Source organism: Callithrix jacchus, chromosome 8, assembly GCF_049354715.1.
Source record: "Callithrix jacchus isolate 240 chromosome 8, calJac240_pri, whole genome shotgun sequence".
NCBI classification, from domain to species: domain Eukaryota; kingdom Metazoa; phylum Chordata; class Mammalia; order Primates; family Cebidae; genus Callithrix; species Callithrix jacchus.
The window spans coordinates 53,310,234-53,324,990 of record NC_133509.1 but is presented as its reverse complement, the minus strand read 5'-3'; the positions used below and the strand labels follow the sequence as shown (position 1 = coordinate 53,324,990).

General features: G+C 41.3%; 1 protein-coding gene across 14 annotated transcripts in view; it reads right to left on the bottom strand.

Annotated features, from left to right (window-relative positions):
* Positions 1 to 14,757, bottom strand: part of RYR3 (ryanodine receptor 3) — a 572,638-nt gene that overhangs the window by 254,648 nt on the left and 303,233 nt on the right. For all 14 annotated transcript variants that reach the window (XR_013521058.1, XM_054240576.2, XM_054240580.2 and 11 more), the window contains 2 exons: positions 7,647 to 7,780; positions 5,805 to 6,046 (listed from right to left, as the gene is read on the bottom strand). Coding sequence is in view for 13 of the 14 variants with exons in the window: in XM_054240576.2 (XP_054096551.1) it covers positions 5,805 to 6,046; positions 7,647 to 7,780 (376 nt within the window). In the remaining variant the exon portion in view is untranslated. The remainder of the gene's footprint in view (positions 1 to 5,804; positions 6,047 to 7,646; positions 7,781 to 14,757) is intronic.

The window sequence follows — 14,757 nt, the reverse complement described above, 5'->3', positions numbered from 1 at the left end:
TGGCTGGGAGAATTTCTCCTGCTTGGCTTGTTCATTACCATTGAAAATAACCACCAGGAGGGGCAATATGCCTTCGTGGTGAAAAACACTGTCTTTTCCCACCTTTTCTCTAAGAGACTGGGCTCCAAGTAGACATTTCTTTGGAACACTTGCTAAGAAAAGTTATAAGTAAATTGAAATCATAGGCTCGGCCTTTTTCTTTTTTTCTTCTTCGAGATGGAGCCTTGCTCTGTTGCCAGACTGGAGTACAGTGGCACAATCTTGGCTCACTGCAACCTCCACCTCCTGGGTTCAAGTGATTCCCCTGCCTGTCTCCCAAGGAGGACTGCAGGCACACACCACAACCCCCAGCTAATGTTTTACATTTTAGTAGAGACAGGGTTTCACCATGTTGGCCAGGATGGTCTCGATCTCCTGATCTTGTGATCTGCCCGCCTTGGCCTCCCAAAGTCCTGGCATTATAGGCGTGAGACACTGTGCCTGGCTGGGTGGGCCTATTTTTAAAGCTTGTACAGTAGAGAACAGAGTTGAGACTAATATTATCTAGAAATGAAAGGGCAACTGTTGATAATTACTGGATATGAAGTATATACTTAGCAAGTGCTTACAGCAATGTAATGGGAAGACTATTTGGATAAGAGAGCCCATTTCACATAATATTCCCACTGTAAAAGGTCATCTGATGAAGTATGCTCATTTTAAATATGAGTAGCATGAAGAATTTGAAATTGGAAAATGATGGAATTGTGGGATTGCTTTTGCATACTGTGTTTTATAAATCTCCTCCCATGCAGAGAAAGTAATCTTCACCCTTGTGAAGCCTTTCAAGGCTTCCTAATCATTTAGGAAGGGTTTTGTACCCCACATTTAAACAAGATGCAAATCCTTTCAACTGAGCTGCAATGAGGTAGCACAGAGAGGTCAGAGGGGCCTTGGTATCACACAGGACTTGGTTCAAATCCCAACTCCTTACCTGCTGCATGAACCTGGACCCATGATTTTACTAGAGGCTCAACTTCCTCATCTGTGAAATGAGCACAGTGGTGCCCACAGGGATGCTATAAAGAGAGTTATTTGTAAAGGACCATTATTATCCTTTTGACTTTAATGAAATAAATAAGTTATGTCCTGTGTACCACTTAAGAGGCAGTTTATTGTAGAGGTTAATGGGTTTCTGGAACCAGGCTGCCTGGGCTCTAGTTCTGGCTCTGTCACTGTGTGACCTCGGGAAAGTAACTTACCTTTGTAGACTCAAGTTACCTAGTCTGTCAAACAGGAATAATGTCTACCTCTTAAGACTGCTATGAGTTTTAAATCAATGAATCTACATGGAACAATAGAAGAGTGCCTCACACACTGTAACCCATATCAATTGCTACTGTTTTTGGTTTGTTTTTTTTTCAACTCCAGGAACCTTAATTATTAGGCTGACAGCAGAAAAATTTACCAGGACACTGTAAGAACATTACACCTTTTACAATATTAAAAACATTAAATATATGGGAAATCATAATGGAGGGCTGAATCCAAAAAGTGATTTAAAATCTACTCTCTTTATTAAAACATAGTATTGAAAAATATGCACATTTAAAAATGTTTAATGTATTTGACCCTTTTAGAACAACTGGCAGAAATGATGCGACACTATAGAATGAAAAATCAAACTTGTTTCAGAGAGCTTTTCTAAGAGCAGCCTCAAGTACTTTTTATGATTTGAGGAACTCTGAGTAATTCTAGAAACCATCCACAGAGAGAGGCCAGTGGTTCTTATCTCTGCCAGTCCGAAGAAAAAAAACCGTCCCCTGGTTTAGAGGCTCAGGCCCACCTGAAGGGCTCAGGAAGCTCGGAAAGGCCATTCCAAATCTGATAACTAGATTTTTTAAAAGTCCACTTAATCATATGCTGCACATCTTCAACTAACCTCAGGATGTACTCCTGCGGAATTTAGTCCCTTCTAACGAATAATGAGGCAACTGGAAACAGTGACACTCTGCACTTGCACAGGTCCAGGCGCTGCAGAGTTTGCTATTATAATACAAGTACAAATATTTAGGCATTTGGAATGAGAGAGGATCCAAAGACAGAAAAGTGTTGCTCTTCCTCAGCTACTCCTTGGATCTTTGTCCACATAACACTGAGGCTGGAAAGGTCTGAGTCACAGTGGGTTGTGTTTTTATAAACAAACAAATACCCTGGAACTCATCTTAGCTGAGAGAAAAGTGAAGTCCCCTTGCGCAAATCTGACTGCAGAGGTAAATTATCTTGATGAGTCAGTAGTCTTAGTCAATCAGGAAACACAATTTTATTCCATTCATTCGTTTCTGTACCATTGGTCTCTTGGGATGGTGAATTCTTTTGCTTATTTCAATTCTGAGGAGGAAAAAGTGGTTAAAAGGGAAGGAGAGATATGATTTCCACCTGTGAAACCTCCCCTAGCCAGTAACATACTGTAGGCTGCTCTGAGCTGAATTTACTTCCAACTGCTATCCTGAAAGCCCCACTGAGGCTCCATCCAGAGAGGGAAAGTGATGCCATCACAAAAAAGAGCGATTTCTCCAAAAGGCGGATCACAGTGTCCGAGTTGACCCTGGACTCTGTAGGGAGAGTTAGGCAGAGTCGAGGAGGGAGATGTTCCCACAGCTGATGCTGGAAAGTGACTTCCCAGGCTGCCATGGCTAACAAGGCCTGTTAAAGCTGTCCTCTCCCCTACAAAGAGAAAGCTCATTCATACTTTCAGGATGTCACTTTGAGAATTCTTTTCTCATTCGGCATGAAACTGGGGTTCTTTATTCCCTTAGACATCACTGGGGTATCTATAACTGGGCTATTCTCATGGTCTTGAGTGAAGTACCAAAGACTCTGGATTTGGTTTTTGAAACTACAGAATTCATAGATGATTAGGGAAGGTAACTCATATTTACTGTGTATCTAATGTGTGTCAGGTACTTCATATTCCTTACCTTATTTAAAGTTCATTAGAATCTCATCCTTATTTTACCAGAGGAAAACTGAGTCTCTGAGAGGTTAAGTAATTTGTCCAATGTAAAAAAAAACAAAAAACCATTAAGTGGTAGAGCTAGGATTCAAACCCAGGCATGACTCCAAAGCTATGCTGTTTATTCTTGACTTTCCATGAACAAAGAGAGGCACTGCAATCCTTTCCAACTACTGCAAAATCTATTGTACTTTAATAAGTATGTTAAAGACCAGTTCAAGGCAGTGGCTTAATTTATGCACACGAATAACTTTAAAGGTAATGATGCTGGCATTTAAATCTCAAATAAAGGACAATAATTTATCATAACCACTTTCTAATATATCCCCCTATCTACCAACCATGCTCTCCTGTAGTAAGTTGGAGTGTTATTTCCATTTCATTTCTTCATTAGACAATTACCTTTTCATCAGATAGTCTGAAATTCATGGCTCTCCTGGTGGGAGTCATTAACAGAAACTTTATTTCTTCAGCTGAAGCATGCCCTGACACACTGCAATGCCTTCTGCAAGATATATGTTCCCTGTGTGCTGGCTGGAGAAGTCAGAATGATGCCCAAACCCAGGAAAGCTGTGGGTTTTAGTGAGAATGAAAGATATAAAACTGTAGACACTGGTTTCTCCATGTCTCATCAGATGCTAAAAACTGAGGGATGAAATCCCTTGAGTGCAACTATATGGCAATATACCACCAAGTGCAGGCCATTTCAGAGAGTCACAATCAGTTTTTGAAAAGCTGAGTCACCCGCCTTCTTCCCACTTCTCCAATCATAGGAGCCATTGCTAGTGATTTTCGGCATGAGCCTGAAGCACCCTACTTCCTTGCCTTCAGAGGAGACAGGATGGATGAGGGAGAGGATGGGCACTGTATACTCCTGGAAGGATACACAATTACACAGGACATTCAGGTCCTGAAATGCACAGAGAGCAGCACTTTATGGATGCACCATGAGTGGGTTCCATGCCTCCTGACTCACGGATGTATTCATTCCTCAAAATTCTACAGAGGGATACAGCAGTACAGTAAGTGTCCCATGCAGTGCAGTTAAGTCTGAAAAAGACTAAATAAATGGTTTCCTTTGAGAATGATTAGTTTCTCTTTGAAACAAAAGTCCAGTTTGCTTCACCCCAGGGTCTAGGTATGCTTCATACTTTCTTAGCCAATCCCTGGCAGAGCCCTCTTCAGGTGCAGCCGGGCTCCAAAGAACATTCTTAGGCTTTAGTGTGAGTTGGCAGGAGATAGGCAGCAGTCAGGGGTGTCAAACAATTTTTACAAGTCAGTCTTGTTAATTCTCCCACAGACTTAATCCTTCCACACTCAGGAGCTCCAAATGTACAGGAGCATAAGGATTCTTTCTTCTCAGATCATTTCTTCAGAGACAGTTTCCTGTGAACTTTATGATATCTGATGATAACCTAAGCATAAGGTTTCACTTCATTGCAACAGACTCAGTGGCTCCATGGTAAGAGTATGAGAACAAAGGGAAGCTCCACTTCCATGAAGAATTAGAGAAGGTTAACTTGGGAGGGTGAGAGCACAAGCTAAGACTTTCCCTTCACATAGCCCCATTATCCTGCCATTGGAATCCACTTATTTCAGGACCACACTGTCCTCTGGGACACAAAGAACATGAACAGAGACTTTTTCATTCTTTCCCCTTGGAAAAGGATCCAGGATCAGTAAATACACAAATAAATGTTTATAGCATTCCTAAAAGTTTTACAGTGTTGACGCTGAATGTAACATAGCTCCTAAAATAACAGCAATAAAAAATAATCCATATGGACCAACTGAAAATAAAGACCAATTAAAAGAAGTATGTCACTGGGACCTGAGCAGCCTAATCATCAACAATGGGCAATTAGGTTGAAACTAGAAAGCTAAGGGAAGGAAGAAAATGTCATGGGTTATGTAGTTACCCCTTACAGAAGAAAATATATAGGTTTGTAGAAACTATTCCTTTGTACCGGATTTGAGGAAGTGTGTGTGTGTCATGGTTACTTACGTAACAGGCACGCTTACATAAGGGATTTTTATAAGGGACAGGACGTCTCCAGTTGCAGTTTTGCAAAAGATACGGAAAATACACGCTTTGGACAACAGATGGGAGAGGTAGGGCTCTTCTTTTTGATGAAAGCCTACGAGTCTTGCGTGTTTTCACCCAGGCAGAAGCCGAGATATTCCTCCACAGGCACAGGCCATGGATGAAAGCATCAATTATTTATCTAAAAAAAAGGAAGCTCTAAATTCTTTTAAAGAGTTTAGCACCTACTGTGTGTTAGGTATGGATCCAGACATTTTGTAAACTGTATTATGAAGCAGCAGGCTCTGTTGACAAAATCAGGGACTTGCAATCAGATCTGGGCCCTTCCCAGTATGACTCTGAATAAATTACTGAACCATGTTTATGCTTCTGTTTACACATTTGTCATATGAGGTCAATATTTTCTACCTTAAGGGGTTACTGTGAGGATAAAACAAGAGAAAAACGAACAATAAGTACGTAACTCACTGCCCAGTGAATAAAAGCCGGGTCTCTACTCATGTAACCCTAACGATTCCACACAGTAAGGCTCATGCAGATACAATGAGCTTGAGAGGTGATCTGCAGTAGATCGTGTAGCTAGGAAATGTCAGAGTAACGGTATGAGTCTTATTTCAACCTGATACTGTTTTCCACCTAACCGTTTAATTAAGAGACTCTTGAGTCTGTATTATTTCAACTGAAAGTGGCAATTTCAGCTAGAATAAGTCAAGCCTCCGTCATTTCCAGTGAGATTATGAGCCAAAGCTTTAGCAAGGTACTCACCTGACCAAAGGTGAAGTCCATCAAAGCCATAGGAGTACAGGTCATCACCAACACCATTGCCTCCCCATCCTTCTCCACCTCCTGGGTATGGGGCATAGCCTGAGGAAGAGGCCCAGCCCACCCGCAGATGTGTGGGCTCTGCTGTTAGGAAGGGGTCCACCTGGTCGATAATCAGCTCGAAGTACCACTTCTTGTACTGGGCTGAGCCCTCCGCGACTCCCAGGAAGATGTTTGGCCGGATACTGAAATTAAACATGGGGCAAGTGGCTACTACAGACCCTTAAAAACTGAGAAAGTAAGTTGAACCAGACCACAGGAGGCAATGGCCCAGTTATACTTAGGACAAGAGCAATGGTGTGTTCTTCATATTACTCAAAAGATGGGAGGGCTCTCTAAAAGCCAGGAGTCTCAGACCAGTCTGGGGAACAAAGCAAGACACCGTCTCTACAAAACTTAGCTGGGTATAGTGGTGTGTACCTATAGTCCAAGCTACTTGTGAGGCTGAGGCTGGAGAACTGCTTCAGCCTAGGAGTTCAAGGGTCCAGTGAGCCATGATTATGCCATTTTACTTCTACCCTGGGCAACAGAGTGAGAGCCCGTCTCCAAAAAAGAAAAAAAAAAAAAGAGTTGAAAAAGCTTAGGACCCTTAACATTTGATCAAGTTCTTAGCGTGAGGCATCAGGATAACATTTTCATTACAAAACATGAAGGATATCACTTTTAATAGTCCATTCAAGGCAACCAACATTTACCGAGCACTAACCATGGGCAACAATGCTGCAAATGTTCTATAGAGTTACTTGATTATAAATCTTTGTTTCTTTAAGTTAAAAAGAAATTTACTTGGGTTCCATTTTCTGGTCAATTGGTATAAGCACCTTCATTTTCAGTACGGCAGCTTTGTTACCTAAGCATTATTAACAACACTGGTTTCTTAAAACCATTAAGAAGTCATTACTAGGCAACCTTGTTAAGGGCAAGTGGTTTTAATGTATCCAGCAAAGTGGTTAAAAGCTTAAGACACACCACTTAGATTTTTATGTTTGGAATCATACTCTTAGAGACAAGTATGACTGGGGGACTAGGTTGGGGCTAGATGACGGGTGGAGAACCCACTGTTCCTAGGCTGGAGCTATGCCCTATTTTGGGTAGGTAAAGAAAATCCTAGCTGGCCCCATGAAGAAAGTAAGTCTGTGTGACAGCTCAGGTCAGTGGGCCACTCTGCACTTCAGAGGGAAGGTTTTATTCTTGTCATTGTGGAGTAGTGCGTAGGCCTAGGTAGAAAGTGGCTAGAAAATCGAAGATCTGCCTAGTCTCAGCCCAGTGAGTTCACATGACTCACGTGCAGCCACAGGTATGGACTAGCAAGCCAGGAATCCACCATGGGCCCCTGCTCTTCACCCTGATCCTCACAGACAGCAGTGAGATACATGATTATGTGCCAGAGGTTGCAAGAAACCACAGTCTCACTTGGGATATCCGTTCTACGAAAAGATTATAGAAAAAAGTTGGTATATAAAAATAAATATGAATATATTGTATAGTTACACGAGTTGCATTAATGTTTAAAATAAAACATGGTAGGCCACTTTAGGTCAAATTCTTCAGCACTCAGGTGCTACAAATACTCTATCCTCAGCTATTAAAATAAAAAAGTTTGAGAAATTCTGCTAAAAGGGTTGGAGGCTCTAGTCATAGGGAAGTGCACATTTGCCTGGTACTTGTATCACCATGGAAACTATGGGTGGGCAACTTTGGAGTTCAGATCAGCCTTCTTTTCCCGCCTAGAGACAAAACAGGCAGAACTATGCTCGGCATTTGGAATGATGGTAGTGGCCTTACCTGGTTACATCATTAATCAGTCGTGTCTGCAGCAGTAGGTTTCTCCGGGGCAGCAAATTGTCACAGATCAGATTCTGGTTGGCTCTCACTGCAACCCCATTGCAGAGACAGAGGGAGCACAGGATATCCAGAACCTGCAGCAGGACACACCCACCAAACCTTAGGACCACCAGGAGGGCACAGTGGGCAGGATCACCGAAATGCATGAAGGATGAAAGGATTCATGCATGGGGGGCTAGGCTCTGAGCCAGCTCAGAGCCAAGGAACCCTCTTACCCAGAAGCAGAGTGTGATGCCTCAGAGCCTTCTGCTTCTTGGGAAAATGAGTCTGGGCTTCCCTCTAGCCCCTCTGCTCTACTCTTACGCCCCTTCCTTCCAAACTATGCACGCCATTGGTGGCCACTGTTCTATTACAGTAAGTAAGAGGCTGTGCTCTGAAGACAGACTAAGTTAATATCCCAGCCAGGCCAGGACTAAGGTGTGGTGAGGCATCTAGGGCACAAAATCTAGGCCCTACTCACTGTCCGAGTTCTGAAAAAACAGAGGAGAAGGATAAAAGGCCCTCCATGGACTTCAAACTCAAGCAGCACACTCTCACCCAGCCCTGATGGTGCTTGGCACTGAGTATTAGTGGATGCTCATTACAGAGTTTAATAAAATGGCATGTAAGATTCCCATTTGGCTAAGGTCTTGCATGTAGCAGGCTTGGGACTCTTGCATGGGTGGGGCCAGAATAGGGCAGACCCCTGTTCTTGGGTCTTTTGCTGTGATATCATCAAAACAAAACTCAGGAAGATACCCTTTAATTCCTGGAAATTGGCATTCTAAATATTTTACCCATTCTCCTTCTCCCTTCTAGGAGAACAAACCTGCAAAAGCCCAGGTGGCCCATGAATCTAAGAGACCTGTCATTAAACTGCTTCTTCCCCTTGTTTCCCAGCTGGGAAAGTGGGAATAGTTCATGTTTGCCTTGTCCTGCATGCCCACCTCTCCTCTGTCCTCTCCTTGCACTGTATCTTCTTTCATTCAGATTTTATGTTCCTATTATGGCAAAGCAACTGTGCTGGGCCAGTCAGGCTGTTCCTCCCGCTCTCCTTCACAGAGAGGAATGTGCAAACAGCAGTCAATAAATAACAGCCACGATATGGCAGGTTACCCCAACAGGGAGGCAGGCAGCCTCATTTCAGTCTCTCAAAGTGGTCACTGAAGACCCAATGCTTAGTGGGGTTTGATAGCTTCAAGCAAGGTGTTCATGGCATTTGTATCCATAATTCTCACAAACCAATTTTCTAGCTGACTCCCTGAATGTCAGCTTTGTTCCTGATAAATACAAAGCACATTTATGGAACAAACAGAAAAGAATCCCAAATGCAGTTTTATGGGGGACCCTTACCATTAGCACTCTGTGAAAGGTATCAATGGTGGAAACTTGAAATCCAAAGGATAATTTCTCACCCTAAGAAAAGAGCCATAGATGGCCAGGAAATGAAATACCTTTCACCAGCCTTGGCCTCCCATCTCTACTAAAAATACAAAATATCAGCCGGGTATGGTGGCGCGTGCCTGTAATCCCAGCTACTCAGGAGGCTGAGGCAGGAGAATTGCCTGAACCCAGGAGGCGGAGGTTGCGGTGAGCCAAGATCACGCCATTGTACTCCAGCCTGGGTAATAAGAGGGAAACTCCATCTCAAAAAAAGAGAAAGAAATGCCTTTCAGCCAGCCTATCACACATTTCATGTTTGGCCTTGGGGTGGTGGCTGCAGAAGATTTGCTGTTACAGCCAGAGGGAGAGCAGAGTTTAATCCACATACAGTAAGAACAGCAAAGAGAAAAAGGCTCTGTAAAAAGCACACAGCCTAACAGTGTGTGCCTCACACTGAAGAGAAGTGCCTCCTCTATAAATAAATAAATGATGCTACTAAAAGAATCAAAGTTGACATTGTTTAGGTTTTGCTTTAGGAGTCACTCCTTCAGGTGAAACTGGGGAATGGGGATAAACTTCGTTTTCTAAAAAAGTTCAAATGGGTTGGTGAAAGGAAAGTATCTCGGGCCCCCAGAATCGCTAAGGAAAACTCAAGCTGGGAACTGCTTAGGGCAAACCTGCCTCCCATGCTATTCAAAGTCACTCCTCTGCTCACTGAGATAGATGCATGTCTGATTTGCCTCCTTTGGAAAGAACATAACCATTTGTGTATCACTTATCTATGACCTGGAAGCTCCCTCCACACTTCCAGTCTTCCTGTTTTTGCTTCAAGTTGTCCCGCCTTTCCAGACCAATGTACTTTTTACATATGAGTGATATCTCACATCTCCTTGAATGTATAAAACCAAGCCGTACACCCCACCTAGGGCACATGTCGTCAGGATTTCCTGAGGCTGTGTCACAAGCACGTCCTCGTTCTTGGCAAAATAAATGTTAAATTAACTGAGACCTGTCTCAGACTTTATTGGCTCACATTTTGGTAACCAGAGGGGACTGTGATTGGAGATGCCCCTGACCTTTGACAAATCCTCTATCGGTGCTTTGTACCAGCATGAGCTAACCTTATGGCTCAAAACAGTTTGCTGAGGTCTGAGAGCACCCTCTCCAGAGAATCCCTGATCTCCCAAAACTTGGTCAATCTAAAGTTTGTTTTGTTGTACAACTCCTTTTCCTTTTTTCTTTTTTCTTTTTAGTTTTACTTGCTTCTAACAGGAAGACAAGTTTTCCTGCTTCCATGATGATAGAAGGCAGGTAACTCCTTTATGGAGTTTGAGCTCACTTCCAACAGAAAAGATACGTTTTTTTTTTTTTTTTCCTGCTTCCAGGCTGGTAGAGAGCAGTCTACAGTCTGAAACCCATCACTAGGTAAGAAACTGGTTTGGGATTCTGTCTTGCAAATTCCCTTTAAACAACCAAAGTTAGCATTTAACAATCAGCTGGTGTTAATTTCCACTTAGAGTGCTCAGAAATCATACAATTTGTGTGATCATTGTTAGTTTAGCAGCATTTTGCCCTAGCTCAAAGAAATATGGTAATAAGATTAAAAAAAAATTTTTTTAAAGGAGCTCAATGGTTATAAGGCAGCTTAATTAAAAAGCTAACATCCAAGATGTATGTGTGTGTGTGTGTGTGTGTGTGTGTGCGCGCGCATGTGTGTGTGTGTATGTTTGTATTTGAAACACCTTCATGTTTTTGGTTTTTTTCTCTCCTAAACCCTTGTCTTTTTTTGTTGAGCAAAAGTTCTTATTTTTCTTCTCAGTTAATGGAATTCCATTTTCATCTGATTTTTTTTTTAAATGAAAATAGTTACTGCAACAGAGGCCACTTGGGTTTTTAAGGAAGAGTATAGTTTAATTTTATGTTTAATTTGGCTCAAAGAAAAATAAAAGTGTTTCCCTCTAGCACCATCAGACTCTTTCTCTCTGTACTTTATGATGTAAATTTTGCTATTTGATTTTCACTTGTTTCCTTTAATGTGCAAATTTGAGGCTATTTTGCTGACAACTGCCTAGGGTTGTGAAACAGGTTATTGAAAATCTGAAAGTCTAAGATAGGGGAAAAAAAGGTGGGGGGGGTCTTTATAAATCTATAAATGTACTTCCATTGGCATGCCTAATATATTTTTATATGTATTTATGTGATGTGTACAGAATGTTTTACTACTAGCAATATGTAAAAAAAAACCTCTAATTGGCTTAAAAAACAAAAGCTCTTAAAGTATATACTAAAAAAGACTATTCAAATGCTTTTAAAGTTTCTGTAACTTAAGTAAAATTTTTATTTTTATTTTGACATGGAGTCTCACACTATTGCCTGAGCTGGAGTGCAGCAGCACCATCTCAGCTCACTGCAACCTCTGCCTCCCAGGTTCAAGTGATTCTCCTGCCTCAGCCTCCCAAGTAGCTGGGATTATAGGCACTGGCTATCACAGCCTGCTAATTTTTTGTATTTTTAGTAGAGATGGGGTTTCACAGTGTTGGCGAGGCTGATCTTGAATTTCTGACCTCATAATCGACCTGTCTCTGCCTCCTTAAGAGCTGAGATTACAGGCATGAGCTATCGCGCCTGGCCAGTAAAATCTTTAATAAATAAGCTAGCCCTAAAATTACTGGTAAAGTACGATTAGAAATGCCTTAAGAATTGCCCAGCATACATTTTTGTTTCCATTTATTAATCAAGCAATTTCATACTTATCCCTGTCAAACACTGCAAGGTGTCAAAATTTGGCATAAGGGTTGCAAAACTATAAACCCAGCCCAAAACAGACTCATCTTTGCTTTTGTGATTTTTAATAAGATATTGATAAGGGTTTAATGAAAATAGCTGCATCTTGAATTTACTAAAATTACCCTAACTTCTAATCTGGTGGCCTTAGGTAGTCTAGTCCACAGACAGTAAGGTGGTTTGCTTTGGGAAAGACTGTTATTGTCACTTTCAAAGCTGAAATATAAACCAAGTTCCTCCCAAAGTTAGTTCTGCCTATGACCAGGAATGAACAAGGACAGCTTAGAGTAAGCAATATTGAGTCAGTTAGGCCAAATCTCTTTTCACTGTCTCAGTTATAATTTTGCAATGGCGGTTTCATAACTTAAATGACTGTCATAGTTTTAGTGAATAATCTAGGAAAACCATTAAAACAATTAGGCAAATGTAAAGGGATAAATATTTATAGACAAACATCATAATTTAGAATATAAAGTTAAATTAAATAATAGATATTGCATTATTTGGATATTTTCCAATAAATACATTTTAGGAGAACATAAGTATGTCCTTTAAAAAAAAAAAAAAGAGGTGAACCAGTTTTGTCTAATTCAAAGCTTATTTAAAGGTTATACATAGAACAAGGTGAAAGGAACCAGGACTAAAAAAGATGTAAAGAAAGTTATAAAAATAAAGAGTATTTCTTTTTTGAGGTAAAAAGGCTTAAAGAGAAATAATTTTAATTGCTTGAACCCATAAGGCGGAGGTTGCAGTGAGCCAAGATCATGCCATTGCACTCCAGTCTGGGTAACAACAGCGAAACTCCGTCTCAAAAAAAAAGAGAGAAATAATTTTATTTTTATTTTTATTTTTTTTGAGACGGAGTTTCGCTCTTGTTACCCAGGCTGGAGTGCAATGGCGCGATCTCGGCTCACCATTCCTCTGCCTCCTGGGTTCAGGCAATTCTCCTGCCTCAGCCTCCTGAGTAGCTGGGATTACAGGCACGCACCACCGTGCCCAGCTAATTTTTTGTATTTCTGGTAGAGATGGGCTTTCACCATGTTGACCAGGATGGTCTCGATCTGTTGACCTCGTGATCCACCCGCCTTGGCCTCCCAAAGCACTGGGATTACAGGCTTGAGCCACCGCGCCCGGCCCAAGAGAAATAATTTTATAAGAAAGAATCTTATATGATAAATTTAGTACTAAAATAAAATAACCGTTTTTTTTAAAAAGGAGGGATGTTCAGAGCAAATCAGAAAGTCTGACTATGTCATGAGCAGTCAGTGTAAGTTACAGTAAGAGGTAGATATTAAAAAAATAAAGGCCGGGTGTGGTGGCTCACGCCTGTAATCCCATCACTTTGGGAGGCCAAGGCGGGTGGATCACGAGGTCAAGAGATCGAGACCATCGCGGTCAACATGGTGAAACCCCGTCTCTACTAAAAATACGAAAAATTAGCTGGGCATGGTGGCGCGTGCCTGTAATCCCAGCTACTCAGGAGGCTGAGGCAGGAGAATTGCCTGAACCCAGGAGGTGGAGGTTGTGGTGAGCCGAGATCGCACCATTGCACTCCAGCCTGGGTAACAAGAGCGAAACTCTGTCTCAAAAATAAATAAATAAATAAATAAAATAAAACCCCAGAAACTTTCATATGATCAAGTTGTCATATTAAGTTTTGATTTGCTTAGAAAAAAAAACTGAGATAAAATTTTTTTTTTTTTTTAGAATTAAGGTTATTGCTTCCATGAATCTTCCTGTATATGGTTTTAAAGTTCTTGTAACACTGAGTTACAGGACTCTAACTCCTGGGTCTAAAAAGGACACCAGGTCCTGCTAAATCTTAAACACTGACAGCAATTAAAGCCTTATCTTCAGGCCCCATAGAAGATGCCATTCAAAACCAACTGCATTCCTGAGACACAGGACAAGAAATTAAAGCTATTCAACTCCTCAAGACCCAGGGGCTGTCACCCAAGAGGTGGGTGTTTTAAGACTGTAAGGGCCAATTTTGAACGATAAATTCAGTTTCTCTATAAATTATTAATGTCAAAGGGACACTGATGCAAACCCATATATGGACCCCTGTTGCCAGATTAGTAAGGTTTTCTTGAAGCTTAACCAACTTCTTAATAAAGATTATAAAAGGCTTACAGAAGTTATATTTTATAAACAAGATTAAATTTTATAAATTGTTTACAAACGTTTGTTGACTTCATGCCGTTTCTATTAGGGCTTCTTGTTTAGAAAATTAAGTCTTCTCTCTCAAAGAATGAAGTCTTTTGCTTTTTTTTTTTTTAAATGCTTGAATTATCACTTAAATAAACGACTTTATAGTGACCTGTAATCCTATTTTGTAATATCAAGTGTTTTGTAAGGTCTTCTAGGCTGACTGACTGTGCAATGGATTCTATGACAACCCCGTGACCAGCACATACACCTCTTGAGGGCCTCCTGGAATTAGAAAACCTGAAGTAGCTGGAAGAACATGAAAAATGGAAGAATAATCAACCTGATCAACCCCTGCAGCACCTAACTAACTTGAGACATTCTTCTGTTGTTTCTTATTCCAGCCCCGCTTGACAAGGCCATTGGACTTTGTAACCAACCTTGGTCAACCTTGTGACTCCAGCCCCAACGACCCCCTCCCAGCTTGCAAAAAACTACTCTGAACTGTAACTTCTGTACCTTTCCACTGCCTACCCCAAACGTATAAAACCATCTCCTATCCCACTGCCCTTCACTGACTCTCTTTTCAGACTCAGTCTGCCAACACCCTGGTGAATAAACAGCCATTTTCCTCACATAAAGACAGTTTGGGGGGGGGGGGTCTCTTCATGCAACATGCATGTTTTAACACATTTTAAACCTTTTATATTTGACAAACTTTCCAAAATCAAATTATAAATTATGTCTTTTTCTAACC